At 51.1% G+C, this 16,690-nt stretch overlaps 1 protein-coding gene across 2 annotated transcripts in view; it reads right to left on the bottom strand.

The window, feature by feature from the left end:
• ADGRB1 (adhesion G protein-coupled receptor B1) overlaps positions 1-16,690 on the bottom strand; it is a 311,804-nt gene that overhangs the window by 68,881 nt on the left and 226,233 nt on the right. For both annotated transcript variants that reach the window (XM_019553467.1, XM_019553473.1), the window contains exon 19: positions 2,792-2,895. In XM_019553467.1, coding sequence (XP_019409012.1) covers positions 2,792-2,895 — 104 coding nt within the window. The remainder of the gene's footprint in view (positions 1-2,791; positions 2,896-16,690) is intronic.

Genomic DNA, 16,690 nt, shown 5'->3' with positions numbered 1-16,690 from the left:
AACCCACCGTTTTGGCTGAAGCCACGCATTTCCACCCCGTTACCAGAGAAAGTCTTGAGCGTATCAGCCTCGGGCAACAGATACCGGAGAGCAGGATGGGAAGCATAGCATTGCTGTGTTTTCTCATCGCCTGTTAACCTGATGGCTTGCACGCAGCCCTCCCCAACTGGCTTACACTCTGCTTTCCCATACGGGAGCAAACTCTAGCTGGTCCAAATGCTGGGAGCTGTTCCAAATTGCCAGCCTCAGCGAGTCTATTCATCAGGACAGGTTCATCTTCAAGCTGAGCCTCCATGCCCAGGCTCCAGCTGCCTTTGTCCAAAAAGGCCTGAACAGTAAAGTCGCAGCCAAGTCTCCACAAAGCAGCTGAGCTCCAGTGAGCGCTCTCTGCTGAACACCATGTGGCCTGAATATTGTTCTAACAAGGAGCTTCTTTCCCAGACAGTGGAAAAGGGCCAGGTTTACTGAGTTCCTGTGCTGCTTTGGCAACAAAGACAAGAATAATACATTTGGAGCCGCTTCTGAGAACCCCCCCTGGCTTGCGAGAGATATATGGGGATACCAGGGCTCGCGCGATACTTGGACAAGTTATGAACACATATATATGCACCGCGCACATCTATATGAGACACTTTACCACACAATATACTAATCAACTGAGTGGTTAAGCATCACCGTCTACTCGTGCAGGTGCTTAATGCACTATATATTAGTCTACTGCATGCTTAATTAAATGCATATATACATACTAGATGCATCTATACAAGACGCTTTACCACACAATAGATTAATCGACTGAGTGGTAAAGCATCACCGTCTACATGTGCAGGCACTTAATGCACTGTACATTAAATGGCTAATTAAATGCATGTATACATAATTTCATAGTTGGTCGGGTCAGAAGGGACCTGAGCAGATCATCAAATCTGACCCCCTGCCATGACAGGAAAGAGTACTGGGGTCAAATGACCCCAGCAAGGCGTTGGTCTAGCCTCCTCTTAAAGACCCCCAGGGTAGGAGCTAGCACCACCTCTCTACTGGGCACATCTACACAAATGCTTTACTGCGCAGTAGACTAATTCACTATGTAGTAAAGCATCACCATCTACATGTGCAGGCGTTAATGCACTGTAAATTAGTCTACTGCATGGTTAATTAAATGCATATATACATACTGGACATGTCTACACAAGATGCTTTACTGCGCAGTAGACTAATTTACTGTGTGGGAAAGCATCACCGTCTACATGTGCAGGCACTTACTCCACTGGAAATCTGTCTCCAGCACAGTTGATTTTCTACCTGCAAATTAACTGCGCTGTTGTTACCGTGCAGTAGCGCACATGTAGATGCCTGCCCAAGGAGAGTTTACTGTGCAATAATTTACTGCGCAGTAAACCCATCTAGCATTAACTGCATGTCTAGATGCGCCCACTGAAGAGGAGCAGGGAGGCAAAGTGATCTCTGCACATGACAACTGTGAAGCCCCAAATAGGACTCGCTGTCCCTCAGCTTTTCTTCTGACCCTGAGACTAACTGTCCCAAGTAACACCAGCATGATGAAATGAGATTACCCATCTAGGAGAGGAGAAAGACCTGACCAGACCACCCAGATGATGAACCAGATTGGGGGGAGTGAGCCAGAGGCCAGAACAACAGCTCTCGAGCAGGTCTGCCAGGCCAGACCACCCAGCCATAGCTAACCAATCACCTCCAAGAACAAAAAGACGGATTTTCCTATTCTTCTTTATCTTGTCTCTTTTTACCCTTTTGTTTCCATCTGCTTTGGAAAAAACCCTCATTGGCACCTCAGGACAGAGCCCCAGGATGAACCTTTTCCTCCCTGCTACAAAGGCTTTCTCAACAGAAGAAAAGGATCCCACTGACGCTCTCCCTGAAAAAGGGACTTGGATGCATTGTGATTAGGTCTATTCTACTGAACCACTCCATTTCCATTTCAAAATACTCCCAATCTCATGCAGATTCTCCTTGCTTTCGTGGGTCTTAGTCAATACATTCCCAAAAGTTACCATAAGCCTTTTTTTGGGTGTTTACTACCAACACGGGCTGAAGTGTCTGTAGTCAAAGCACCAAAGACTATTTAATGTAGCACAGCAATAGCAATGTTTTAACACCTTTATCTCCCTGGGCCCAATTTTTTTTCCCATCAGGGACAGAATCCCATGCCAAGCTGAGATGACTCAAACTTATCCTAATGAATCCCCCTGCTCGCCACAAAAATAACCTGGTAGCAGCCGTGTAACAGCACACAATGACTCCACTCGACAGGAGATAAATTTGAGACTTGTTGGATGCTGCCTCTCCTTGAATTGGGACTCAGCCACATCACCAGGCTTACTATACCCGAGCAGATGAAAACTGCTGTTGGACCCCTACATTTTCAAAAAAAAAAAACATGCACTGATTCGAGGTGCTTGTTTTCATGGGTATCCATCTATGACACACCTGAAAGAGGTTTAGTTCCCACAAAGCACGGAAAAGCAGGTCTCCCAGCTTAGTATCTCAAGAGAGGTGCCCAAAATAGCAAGTGACTTTCAAGCATCTAAGATTCGGCGCTCGCTGCTTCCCCGGTGAGCACCAATGAGATGTTGCCTATTGAGCCAGCAGCGCTGCTTCCTACAACACCTACGCATCCAGACATGGGTTCTTCTCAGGTATCCAAATCCCCCTAACAGGAGGAGGACACCTCCAGCCTCCAGACAGACTGAGGTTGCTGAACCTCCAGACAGGTGCTGAGCTCAGCAGGAGGAGAGGAGAAAGCAAGCTGTACCTCCAGACAGAGACGTAAATGATAATCAAGAGCAAAAGCGTCAGCGACGATACTCCACAGCCTACGATTAACGTGACAGAAGGGACCAGCACCTTTTCCATGTTCTGAAAGAGAGAAAACAAGAGAGACAAAGGATGCTCAGCAAATGCTACCAGCTCAGGTTCATTACAAGACCCTCACCCAGATAGCACGGCCCTGCATCGATGGACCCAACCGTCACATCCAATGGAAACTGAAAGTAGACAGGACCCAAAAAATAGATCCCCCCCAAGTGCAAACCATCACACACAACTGCAAGGCACCAAGACAGAAACATCAAGAACAACCTCCAGCATGCCACCGGTAAAGGAAGGGGCAACAAGGGCATGGACAGAGCCCTGCCACTGCAAGGACAGGGAAATAGTCACACTCACAGAAACTGAGGGTTGAAGGGACCCCAGGACATCACATCTCGTCCAACCCCCTGCTCAAGGCAGGACCAGCCCCAACTACATCATCCTAGACAAGGGTTTGTCTACCTGGGTCTTAAACACCTCTAAGGATGGAGACACCACCGCTTCTCTGGGTACCCTGTTCCAGTGTTTTACTGCCCTCATAAGTGTTTCCTAATATCCAACCTCAACGTCCCTTGCTGCAGCTGGAGCCCATTGCTCCTTGTTTTCCCAACTCTAGACCAGCCCAGCTCCATCCTCTTTGCAGCCCCCCTGCAGGGAGGTGAAGGCTGCTATTCAATCCCGCTCAGTCTTCTCTTCTCCGGACTAAATCAGCCCAGCTCTCTCAGCCTCTCCTCACTAGTCCTGTCCCCCAGACACAACCATTTTCATTGCCCTCTGCTAGACTCTCTCCAACTTCTCCACATCCTTTCCGTGGTGGGGGCCCCAGGCTGGACACAGGACTCCAGATGTGGCCTCCCCCATGCTGAATAGAGGGGAAGAATTACAACCCCCTGCTACCCTTGCCCTTCTGCCCCTCTTCCCTTACCTTTCTCCTGGCCCCATCATTAGGCAAAGGAAGTGATCAGCACCTAGATACTGATACAGAAGCAGCACCCAGGATGCCATGTGGGCATCTGACCCCTCTGAAAGGGGAGATGGTATCCATTGCCTCTGCTTCTTTTCCTTCATGCTTTGAGACCCACATCTTACTTGGTGAGAGCTTCAGCTCTAAAAAAAACCCTCACTCTTCTCATTTTGCAGATCCAGTACCATTTTCCTCTTACACCCTCCTATGGGACAGGGACAGGAGCAAGGTGGCATTTTGGAGAGGGCCCATCATTTGAGAAAAAGGCGGCATCTGCTCTGAGAAGAAACTCAGAACAAAGCAGTGGCACCAAAAGACCGTCTTAAACTCCCTGAGGCCAAATTCATCCCAGACATAACTACACTGATAAAACTAATGGCAAACTAGGGAGAAATTTAGACTGTTATGCATGCACAGAGGTGTGTGTTGAGGGGGTCTTTGCAAAGTAAGCCTTCCCATGGTTTTTCTTTATACCAGAATGAGCTACATTAGGAGGTGGGTCTCACCGATGACCAGACACCGTCTGCAAGGTGGCCTGTCTGTGCTAAATAAAACCCAGGGCAAGTTCTGCAAGGTTTGATGTTGGAGGGCACAGGAGACCGAACTCCTCTGGGCAGTCAGGGAGAACCACAGTGCAGAGACAGTGGAGGTTTCTCTGCAATTTAAGCAGCTGTGAAAAGGGGGAAAGGATGTTATGAGGGTCTCCTGTATAATGTCTCTTTCTCCAGCTGCTGAAATGAGATGCTTCCTGCCATCAGCATCCCCCGCAGAGGTTTTGCAGGGAGAAAAACCTAGTGGTGCGGTGAGTTGGGAAAGAAACAGAAAGTCAATCAACAGAGGGTTAAGTCCACATGTTCCTCGAGCTGAACAAACTGAAATGGATCCAATAGGAACCGAGCTAAAACTGCTTCCCAACACGAGCTGAGCTGTCCTGACGGTTTGAAAAGGTCGGGGGAGAATGTGTAGCCAGATCATGATCCCGCAAGTTCAGGTTCACCCCATGCACTTCACGCACTTCCCAGCTCTCATTAGGGGAATGAGGAAAGAGCAAGAGGCTTCTTACAGCGCTTCTGAATTGCACCACACTAGCAAAGGCTGGAAATCCCATAGGAAAGCTTGACGTAGCAGCGTTTTCAGCCCGAAGACTTTGAGATAAAGTGTAGACATGGTCCCAAAAGCTCACTCAAACCAAGCCACCAGGTGTTGAGCCAAATTCAAAGCACACTGAAGCTCATGGGAATCTTCCCCTTAACTTTAATGGGCTTTGACGAAGGCCTTTGAAGGAATTCATTCATTGTGTTCCACTTAGTAAGAGCAGCTTAGTTGTTTTTAACGGTACTCTTCCTTTGGTAGCTGGACCTTCCCAGCACCACCTGAGCTTTGAACACTTCTTCTTCTCCAAAATCATACACTGATAACCTTGTAAGTGTCCAAATCCATAATGCACAATTTCTGGGCATGTCTACATGTGCATGTAAGCACACTTAAATGTAATGCGTATTATCTTAGTGCACATTAAACAAGATTAGGCAGGCATCTACATGTGCAGGCATTTATGCACATCAATGCTGTGCATGAATTGACTTAGTCTCAAGTCAGTCCACACACACAGAGTATCTACACCTGCATTATGCAGTGTCTACACCTGCGTTAATGCGCTTTAACTATTCATGCCTAAATTGGATACCTGCGCTTGCAGGTATCCAATTTAAGCGCAATTAGCCTAAATTTGCCATTTTTAATGTGGATTAAGGGCACACACATGTAGATGCATGCACTTAATGAGCATCAACTTAGGTTAATGTGCATTAAAGCATCACATGTAGATGCGCCTTCTTTGTCCTAACTGATCGACTCAGTCGCTAGGGATTGTACATGAGAGCAAACACAACAAGGGATTATCCACCCAGTGTCCAACAGGTCCAATGGACCTGGTGTTGTGCATCCCTAAAACCTATCTCTTTCTGTAATACTTGTAAGATGAAGCAGACATTCACGCTAAAGACTAACAAATCCACATTTGGGAAAGGAAATCCCGGTCAAAGGTATAAAGAGAATGCCCTGCCTGCAGCTCCTTCTGCTTCAAACCAGGATGCTTTTAGCTCAAATAGGTCCACATCATCTGCTTCAAACCTCTCCCATGTCTACTCACAAATCACTTGAGTAAAGGGGCTCTTGGCACTTCTCTCTGGGAAATCAGCCTGCAGTCTGACAGGCCTTGCCATTGGGACATTTTTACTGCCACTCACACACGCACCATTTTTCTCGGCTCAGTTTCCTGTTGCTACTTGTGCCGAAGCGCAGGCCAGATCCAGAGCTCACTGCAATCTGTGCACATCGTCTGGTAATTTCCACGGTGTCTTGGAGGGAGACCCTCGTGCCCCCGGAAACCCTCCCAAGGCACTTCGCCCGCTCCCCGCGTGAATAGTTGTAGAAAGGTTCAGAGTTTAAAAAAATAAAGGTAAGAAGGCAATGTGAAAAAAAGGAGAAGATTACATCTTCATGAGCAAATTCCGTCCAAAATTGAAACTGGGGACACATCAAGCAGCTCGGAGAATAAATCCACCCCAGGGCCTTTTCGGTGCCTCCAAAACCCGAACTAGTATGGAAGTCTGCCCTGAAAACAATGTGAAATCTCCTCTATGGAGAAGAAGGGGGGTCTGGTAGTTGCGGGGCTGAAGGGAGGTCAGTTCAATGCCCTGAATGTGAGATGCTAGGAAAACCATTTAGCTTTTTTCTGGGCCTTGGTTCTCCTACCAAAGCAGAGAGCATTATGGCTTTACCTCCCAGAAGTGTTGTAAGGATAAAGACATCCAACAAGACATGTCCCACCCTGCCTTCTCCCTCAACTCCCCCCCACCATCCTCTCTCATAGCTGCATCCTCCTTCTTGCAGCTCACGCTCCCTGCACCAGCAAAAGGATGACAGCCAGAGATTTGCATCAACTGTGACACCTGATTTAGCACGGCCTCCTTTAGCTGGCTCTTCCTGCTAACCGGAGGGAAAAGACGAGCCCAGGAAGTTATATTATAAATCAAGTCAACATGCCTCCTTATTTGCATGGCCCAAACGCAATGCTGGCATTTGGCTGTAGTAGGGCAGCATGGTTGGTTGGCAATGCCTGAGTCCTTGCTGAATAGCCCCAATGTTCAAGCCTTTCCTGAACAGGAACTTTGTTTCCCCCAGTGTGACGTTAGACTTGACCTGCGAGGTCTTACGAAGAAGTTGTAAGTTTGATGGGATGGCAAGGCATCCCAAACCTGATTTCCATCAGCCACTTCCAGTGGTAATGTGTCTTCCACACCCAGAACACATGTCCTTTGCAGTGGGCAAAGCCACGTCTGCAGCTAGTGGGGTGCAAGGGAGAATGGGGGACTCAAACCACATATCCTCATTGTATGGTGTCTTCCCTTGGCTGGAGAAAGCTGTGCCAAAACCCAATGCACATCTCTCTGCACATCTCAGCATTAACAAACACCCATCCGCATGGCAAAGCTCTTCTGATTTCACTTCCTGAAACCCTCCTCTGCTCATCCAGCCCCGCACACTTGCACCCCATCTCCCTCCATGGTGAAATGAGTTGAAGAACATCAGCATTACAGAAAGCTGATTTAGTTTCTTGCCCCCCATGCCATTTGCAGCTATTCTACCCTTAGCAGAAGCAGGGCTGAAAAGCACCTCTTGCTAAGGCAGGAGGGCAGGAGCTGGACAGGTGTTGTGGGAAATGCTAACCAAGGACACTGCTGTGATGAAAAGCCCCCTGGATTGGGTGGTTCCCACCCTTAAAGAGCCCTGATTTTAAAAACTGAGCTGGAAGACCCCTGCAGCATAAATAGCATGTGGCTCATTATCTCTTCCTAGGGAGCACCATGAATTCACCCTGCTGGGATGCAGCCCTGTGCTGCTAGGCTGGAAAAGGGTTTGCTGAAGATGATTTGGGAATGAAGGGCTGGATACTATAAGCCCCAGTGATTGCAGCGGGATCATGATCCGCCTTCAGAAATCTCACAGGACAAGCCTCAATCAGCTCTCAATTCTGGCCTTCTTTCATTCCTGCTTTATTTAAGAGGCTACTGGGTCCTTCCCCCACCCCCACACCCCTATCTCGTTTTCCCTTTGGCATGCAAAGTGGTATTTGTCTTATTCCATCAACTGATTAATGCTCCTAACAGAAAACAGCTAGTATGGTAGCATCTCAGCCCTGCCAGGAAAATTTCCTTGGAGGAGGGAACAATGGGCTGGGTGCAGAAACACACACACACACACATCAATGGGTTGGGTGCAAAAACACACACACACGCACCAATGGGTTGGCTGCAAACACATACAAAACAATAGGTTGTTTGCAAAAACACATACATGTAGACTAATGGGTTGGGTGCAAACACACACACATCAATGGTTTGGATGCAAACATACACCAATAGCTTGGATGCAAAAATACATACACATAGACCAATGGGTTGGGTGTGAACATACACACACCAATGGGTTGAGTGCAAAAACACACACATATGCGCCAATGGGTTGGGTGCAAAAATACACACACACACACACACACTCCAAGTTGCTTCATCAGAAGAAAGCAGAGGGGAAGTGCCTGCCTGAGTGGAGAGCTGCAGGAAGCACCCATTGCTCCTCCAAAGCACCTAAGGAGCCCCAGGAGACCACCCAGTGACCCTCTGCTTGGAGACATGCTCAGCCACTCTAGGAACAAGTTCCCCGAGCCCCCCCAGCCAGCATCTCCTTCCCGGCTGGGTAGATGGCCAGCTTGGCAAGGCCCAGGAGATTGGCCATAAATTCCCAGGATTTTTGTGGGTTGGGGGTGCCACTTTCCTGGTGACAATGAGTCTTGATTGCACTGGGATTCCCCAGAGGAGAGAGGGGAGAGGTTGTAACAGTGCCGAGACTGCTCCTTGCCCACACACCTGGTAGGAGCCTCGTTGCTTGGCACAGTGCAACCCAGGCTGGACAATGTCCCTGGTGCTGTACAGGCCCTCCTGCCTTCACAGCCACAGACCTCTCTCATCTCGACTCCTGCAACTGTGTCACCGAGCAGGGACAAGGAGCGGAGGGATTTGCAATCAATGCCATCAACTAGGTTGGAAATAATGCCTGTTCCTGCCCGGGGCGTTTTGCAGGCCCTGCCCACCATGCTCTCTGCCGGGCAGGGAGGAGATGCACTTCTTTCTGCCTTAGACTTCCTGTTTCAATCCCTCCTTCTCTTCTCTTCTCTTCTTTTTATTCCCTTTCCTCTCTTGCAATGTCCCTCTTGTTCTCTATTTCACACCAGTCTTTCCAGAGGAGAACATGGGATCTGCCTGGCTGGGTCAGGGCAAAAGTGGCTCTAACCCAGCTTCCCCTTCCAGTTTTCATCCTCTGTCCCAGGACATTATACAGTGCTGAGGGAGGTTTGTCTTTGTGGGCCTGTCTAATAAATAGGCTTGTCCTTGACAGCAGCAAAGAACAAATACAAGGCATGGAAAAATAGCAATTTCCAGATCCTCTTCTCCCCACGCTCTCGTTTTCCTCTTCCACTCCTCCCCCATTCACTTTCTCTCTCTGCCTTTCCTTCCTCCCTTGTCCTATTCGGATGCTGTGAAAACAGCTCTGTTAAAAAGGTAGCTTGTGCTTTTTTCCCCCCTTCATTTCCATGCTGCGGTTCACACTCCATTTAGCACCGAGCCAAAAGATACCTCTCAATGCCATGCCCCAAGCCCCAGACCTGTGAGTCCGGCTGGGAGGAGGCACAATCGTGCTGAGAATGACCCACGTGTTTGAGCATCTCTGCTGTTCCCAAATGAGTTGCAAACACACTCAGGGTTTTTTTCCAAATACTTCTGTTATTCAAACTGGTCTGAGGGATATTTTATGCGCCTGATCCAAGCGCTCATTTGAAATCTATCCATTAACTCAACCGGGGGCTGGATCAAGTCTCAGGTGCAGATATCACCCACCCGGGAAGATTCAGGAAAGCTTCGTTTTCACAAAGCCTTCCACTAATTGCTAGGTAGGGCTGGCGAATAGCTGCCTAAACCACATTACTTCTGCTCCCAGGTAGACAACCAAAAAAGTTGCAAAGGAGGTGGCGGTGTGGACGGGAAGGTGGGGTGGAAAGTTTCCAAGGCATTTGCAAAGATGCTTTTTTCAGTGCCAACTCATGCACAAACATATATCCGCACCTGCACTGATGAGGAAATTCTTGCAGGGAAAAATCTGCCCGTCGGTATTTGGAAAAGAAAAAGACTGACAAGGGCTGAATGTGAAGGAATGGAAAGCAACCTGTCCAGGTGACCTCAAAGGCTCGCCCGATTTCTGGGTCTAATTCTCCCATAGTCTGTGATGCCCTTTGCACCAGTCTGTGTAAAGGGGACTTAAAGCAGGTGCAAGCATCATTTGCTCTGACGTTAAGACCCCTAGTAGTAGAAGTATTGCAATAGCACCTGAGAGCCCTAGCGATGGACCAGGATCCCACTGCACAAGGCGCTGTGCAACCCAAGACAAAGAGATAGTCCCCAGCCCGAAAACCTTTATGATATGGATTACAGAGCTGCAATGTAGGCTGTCTTTAAGGCCCCTCTGTGCTTTTCAGCCTTTCCTATCCATGAGACACAGCAGCTGGTGAGTCTGTTGCCAGCTCCGTAGTATGAAGAGGGGTGGGCACGAGCGGGCAGATGAACCTCAGACCCTCACCCAAGGAGCAGCGGCCTCGAAAGAAGGAGCAGGTGCTGGTTCTGCCCAGGCCCTTTTCCGATCATCGGGCATTAAGCAGAATGAGCTCTGACATCTGGGCATCCATCACACTGCAGCCTGCCAGTCGCACCCGCCGGTGGAGGGCGTCCAGACCCGGCTGGGACTTGCAAAGGGAAAGCTCAGCTGTCGCCTCTTGGAAGGATCCCTCCTGGCACTGCCTCGTCTGGACCTCGTGCCCGCCCTGCTGCAAGGGAACGGTCCGTCGGACCCAAGGAAATCCCTGCATTCTGCAAACCTCCTGGCTGACTCCAGTGCATGCTGGATCAGGCCATAAATGCCTGGAAACCATTTAGGCTAGCAGCCCAGAGAAATCGCAGGTAAACAGGAGCTTGGAGCTGACTTTGCAGAGCTTTGGAGGACGACAAGGTTAGGTCACAGAGAGGAGACAAGACGTCCTGAGATACCAGCATTGCACAGTTGCAGCACAGATCTCCCCATCCAGACCTGGGCTGTTCAGAGCCGCCGGGAACTACACGTGGACCGGTCACAGACCCAAGGCTGCATGCACATGGGTCATGCACCATATGGGCTCAGGCAGACATGCACCCCCCCAGCATGTGGGTAGCATGAATCTCCCCTCCCCGCCATGCTGTCATGCTAGCAGCACACGTTGCACCATCCCCACCTGAGCTCCCTTTCCTCCCCGCTGACCTGCTACCTGGGCACCTAGGTCACTGGGCTCCCTCCCCCGTGCCACCCTGCCCCAGAGACCCTGGTCACCACCACAGTGGCAGGAGCAATGGAGGAGTGGGAGCCCACAGGCCATGTGTTAACCCTTCATAGGTCACCAGATGAAACTAGGCAGCTTTATCCATAAATGTTTTCCCTTCTCCCTCTGCTCCAAGCCTGCAGAACTGGGCAGGAAAAGTGCACAGGGCTGGCAAGAGGCAACTGCCGTGGCCTTCAGATGAAGACCGCATTATTTGCAAGCTGCAGCAAACTGTTTCCCTGGGGGAACGGGGAGGAAGGACTCAGAGGGGTCTCGGGGCTCGCCGCACCAGCTTCTGGAGCAGTCCTATTTATACACCACCCTTCGCTCAGGGCTAAGGCTGAATTTACAGCCCGGGCCTCAAGGGCTGTGGGATGATGCATGTCAAGCACTGTCATTCATAAAGGATTGCTTCCCTCCCCTTCCTGCCTCTCCTCTGCAAAGCAGGGCACCTGGTCGCCTTCCCCTTTCCCCCGTCAGCGAGGCAGATCCCCAGGGCCGCTGCATTTCTTGGCTTCCCCTATGTCATAACCACAAGCAGGCCACGTAAAAGCGAATGGACACCGTTTCTTGGAAATGCATTCAGGGAACTTCGGGCCCTTTTTATACCACTTGGCCAGCCCAACAGGAGATCCCACTTAATTATCATGAGTGAAAATCACCCAGAGAGACATCTTAATGTGCTGCTATTTATTAACGACCACAAACTCCTCTCTCTGCGTTGCGGGCCCTCCCCAGACACGGCCCCTGTGATTTGTGTTTAGCAAACGGCTTTGCTAATGCTCTGGGCACTGAGGCGCAATCACGTGGCTGATCGTTAGTAAGCAGTGTCAGGAGAGTTTCCTGCAGTCCTGTGGAGCACAGGAGAAACCAGGGGGATGAAGAGCCTCTCTTCATCCCCACCTCTCCATCCCTGACCAGGGGGGCAAGCTTTCTGGCAAACTATCCTCCAGCTGTAAATGCACCAGCGATGAGGTTCGCAGTACTTTGTCTCAGGTTATTCTGCATCATTACAACCTCTACTTGCCCCTCATCACCCCCAATGCCAAGGAGCAGGACTTGGCCAATGCATGTTTTCCAGCTCCCCAAAAGCATGGTCTTGGCAGGTCCACTCCTCCACTGAATAATGCACAGGACAATACTCATCTTTCTTCAAGCCCCCTCCTGATCCTTCCCTTTGCAATGGACTTTAAAATTCCCCAGAGGTGGAGGGAAAGGTCCCAAAGTCTCTGCCCGCTCCCATAAGAAACCTAATGACCATGGGTTCTGCTTCCATGACTGCTGAGTCCAGAATGGGAGCCACAGACGGTGGCATGACAAGCAACTGACCCAAGAGAGGATGGAGACCCGGGACTCGTTTGAAAAGCCCCTTTGCTCTTCAGTGCATCCCAGCCCCCTCTGTGCTTACTGTGATCATCACAACAGAGAAAACGTGATGAGCTGGGTAGCGCCATGGACCCACCTAATGAGATGCTCAATGCTTCCCTTTCCTACTGACTTCCCGGGAGGCACGCTCAGCCCTTCACAGGATCAGGACCTTCTGGAAGCAGCCGTGCACCTGCCATGCAATTGCAAAACATGGCCAGGATAGAGCGGGGAAGGGAACAGAGAGGGGAATCCAGATTGTGTTTACCCTGATTTGAGCAGCGTCCTGGTTCCCGGCCAGCCGTCAGCACTCCACCAAATCGTTCCCACACAACGCACTATTTGTTTTACTTTGTCAATGCAGTGTTGGCTACAGCAGCTGGCTTGACAGCCCGTGGGGAGCCTGCTCCCCCTGGAACAGGTGGTACCATCTTCCTGTGTGAGTCCTGCTGGTGGCCCATTGCAACCGGGACTTCTCAAGGAGGATGCTGGCAAGGCGCCCCATTTTGGGATGCCCCCAGTGACCATGTCCCCGTGCTTCCAGAGAAAGCCTCACTTCAAAGGAAGAAGAGCCCTGAGTCCATCCCTCCAAAACGCTACCCACATGCCAGCATTTGCTTGTCTGAGGGACACAAATGGCATCCTGGAGGGGCACTTGTCTGACATGGTGTGACAACAGCTTCTGGGAAGGACAGGAGAGGCCAGTCTGCTGTGCTAATTGCTTTCTGCCAGGTCCCCAAAGAGATGTGGACTGCTAGTGGGCCGGGGGACTCCTGTCCTGGACTAGAGGTGAAGGACTCATAACCCCGCACCAGGCCGGTGTCGTATCCCACCCCCACTGGCTAAAGCCCACCTGTGAAGCAAGGGGCATAGGCACGTTCAGCCCCTTAACAGAGGGTCACTGAGCTATCTTTGCCCAGGTGCAAGCTATGATCCAACCCACTGCAGTGCACAGCAAAGCATTCGGACCGGGGAGTCTTGGGGATTCGCCTCTCCCAGTCCATCGGCTACCTGCGTGTGTCACTCAGCTTGACCATCCAGGCCCCAATCCTGATCCCATTCGCAACAGTGTACAACCACCTCCCTGAACTTAGGTGGGACATAAGGAAGAACTTCTTTACAATAAGGGTGGCCAAAATCTGGAATGGGCTCCCAGGGGAGGTGGTGCTCTCCCCTACCCTGGGGGTCTTTAAGCAGAGCTAATGAGCACTCAACATGCATCCTCCGTGTGAACCCGGTTCATTAGCTCTGACTGGGAAGGCAATGCGCATGATGTCAATTTGTGCTCTTGGACAGGACCCGCACAACCCTTACAATCAAGTTTCTGGCCCCACCATTGCGACTGCAAGCCTGAAACGTGCCTTTCACGGACACTGCTCAGTTTGGTTTATAATCTGCAGCTTCTGCCAGCGCTCTCACCTCAGCGCCCATCCACCGGGACATTCCTAGATAGCAAAAGTGTTAAGAGCACAAGAAATAGCTGTAGCTAATTGGCTTTTCTTTTAACTGGGCAGATATTTGCAGAGGGAGATTAAAAAAAAAAAAAAAGGCCTTTTCTCCTGGATCTAATACTTGCAGTTCCAAGCCAAAACCCTGCTGTAAGGAGGAGAAAAAGCATTTCAGCAGTCTCGGTGCTGTGTCTGAGCCAAAACACTTAGGAAAAGGCTTTCTGACTAGATACCACGGGGATGGGCACAGTATAAGGTAACCTACTGACTCCCGCTTTCTACAGCTCCAGATGTGAGCAGCATTGGTTTTGCTCTTAAGGCCCCTCAGCCCCTCTCCCTACCTCAAATTGAGGGGCTCACCCATGCCCCCACCACAAGCTCCCCATGCACTGGTTAGCAGAAGAGATGGCTTAGGGGCTCCCTCAAATGCGTGGTTTAGCATTTCACGGTCCTCAGTGCATGGCTTAGCACTGCACGGCCCTCAGTGCATGGCTTAGCATTGCACTCAAGCTCTCCAGATGTGGAGAGCCTTTTCCAGGGAGGCATGATCAGGGCAGCTCATGAGCACTTTAGAGCCATCCACATTACCTAATTTTGGACACAAGCATGCCCAGCACCTGGCTTATCACTCACTGATGCTCCAAGGAGGCCACCGTCTCCTTGTCCTCCCCAGTCTGCCTGCATCCATCCATGGTGTCCAGCCTCACATTCAGACTGGGAGCAATTTGGGGCAGAAACTGCTGGTTTGTTCTGGGTTTGTCCAGGACACGGCCTGTGGCCGGAGACCCTTGGGGCTGTGCTAATATGATGCAGAAGGATAACAGAATGATGCTGGGTAGATCATCCCAACTGGATGCTGGGGGCAGATGGGTGGAGGGGAGTTGGTTTTAAAGGATCCCTAGGAAAAGCAAAGAGCTAAGCCTGGGGCCTTTCCCTCCATTACGGCTGAACAGGATAGAGCAGAGGCCTGAGTGTGGGGAGCAGCTGAAGATTTGCTGCTTCCTCCTACCTCTGCCTGCTCTTCTCTCCAGCACACAGCCGCCCTCCCCACCCTGAGAGCTGCTTCCTGGGGGTGGGGGTGCAGGAGGGACCCAGGCGTCCTCGCTTCTGGCTCGGATGAGTTACGACCGGGCAGTGCCACCATTCAGTCCCTTTGCAGCAACAGCTGGGGAGTGGGGGCAGGGTGGCTAAAATGTCATGCTTCGGTGCCAGAGGCCTGAGCAAAATCCTGTCTCCAGACGCTTGCAGAAAGCTGTCCCTGGTGAACCCAGCATCTGCTCACCCAGGCTAGCAGCATCCTATCTGGCCACATTTGACTCCTTGGGAATGGGGTCCCTAAGGTCACACGATGGCTCAGACAGACAAGCCCCCTTTGCATTATAAACTGGACTGACCCCCCCACCCCACCACATACACATCACACTAGGGGAGACCGATTCCCCCGCGCGTTACAGCAACATTAACCGAGCCAAGGACACTGCACACGACGGACATCACCGACAACGCGCCAAACTGGGCCCAGGTGTCCGCGGGCATCGCTCCAGCGAGCCCGGTGGTACTGCTATCGAGGAGCATGCTTGACTCAGTGTTTTTCCTGCCCGAGTGATGAATCCCACAAGGGTTTTGGCTCCTGGCACTCGGTCGCCTTTGTCCGTGGAGGAGACAGGCAGCGTGATGCAGCATTTGCCTGCAGAAGAGTCCCTGCCAGCGCTGTGCAGATTCCCCGGGGTTGGCTCGCAAGGCCAAGCTGCAAAGCTGCGGTGCTGCAGTTCGCGCCTCCCCCCGGGGTCCCTGCAAGGTTAAGAGCCAAACCAGCACGGTGGAAACCCGGACTAGGCCTGCCTGCAAAGCCACGGGCTAGGGGGGACCGCTGCTTACTGCACAGGTACAGCCTTTTGCTACCTGCTGGTTGGACCCACCTGCTAGCTGTCATTGAAACAGAGGACTAGAGGGGGCCCAGTGGACTGTGGAGTCCAGGCCCCTGCTCTTACAGGTAACCCCACCGCGAAGCCCCTGTCATCAGCTGGTCACACACTCGCCATACAGAGGCAGGGATTTATAGTTAGTGGTGAATCACAGAGAAGTCAGGCTGGAAGGCACCTCCAGCGGTCACATCTAGCTCAATCTCCTGCTGGAGGCAGGATCAGGCCTCTATAAATCATCCCGTACAAACCATACGGAAGCAATGCCAGGAGGTGCTGACCTCTGACGAGCCTCAGCATGTCCTCCTCTGGCAGCTGGGATCCTCCGTCCCACAGTTTCTCCACAAATCCGATCCAGGTCCCCCGCAAACTCAGCCGTAGTCCAGCCTAGGGTTCACCCAGAGCCTGCAAGGGTGCATGCTGTGTCTCGACTACCCCCATCTTGCCTGAGATCTGCAATGAATCCCACATCCCAGCTCCACTTATGGCAGTTTTGTGCAGCTCCATGCACTGCCCTTTTGCAGGGACCACATCCTCCATCGGCTTAAATCAGCACAGCTCCATCCAGCCTTTAAAACCCGCTGTCACGCTGTCCTGTCTGCAATGCTTGACGGACTGCCGCGGCGGAAGAAGTCCCTTGAGAATCGGAGTCACTTCTGCTCTCCTTCAGAGACATGTAACA

Source organism: Crocodylus porosus, unplaced genomic scaffold (assembly GCF_001723895.1).
Source record: "Crocodylus porosus isolate Cpor-Errol unplaced genomic scaffold, CroPor_comp1, whole genome shotgun sequence".
NCBI classification, from domain to species: Eukaryota; Metazoa; Chordata; order Crocodylia; family Crocodylidae; genus Crocodylus; species Crocodylus porosus.
Note: the sequence above shows the minus strand (reverse complement) of the source record. Positions and strands in the feature narration are given on the sequence as shown.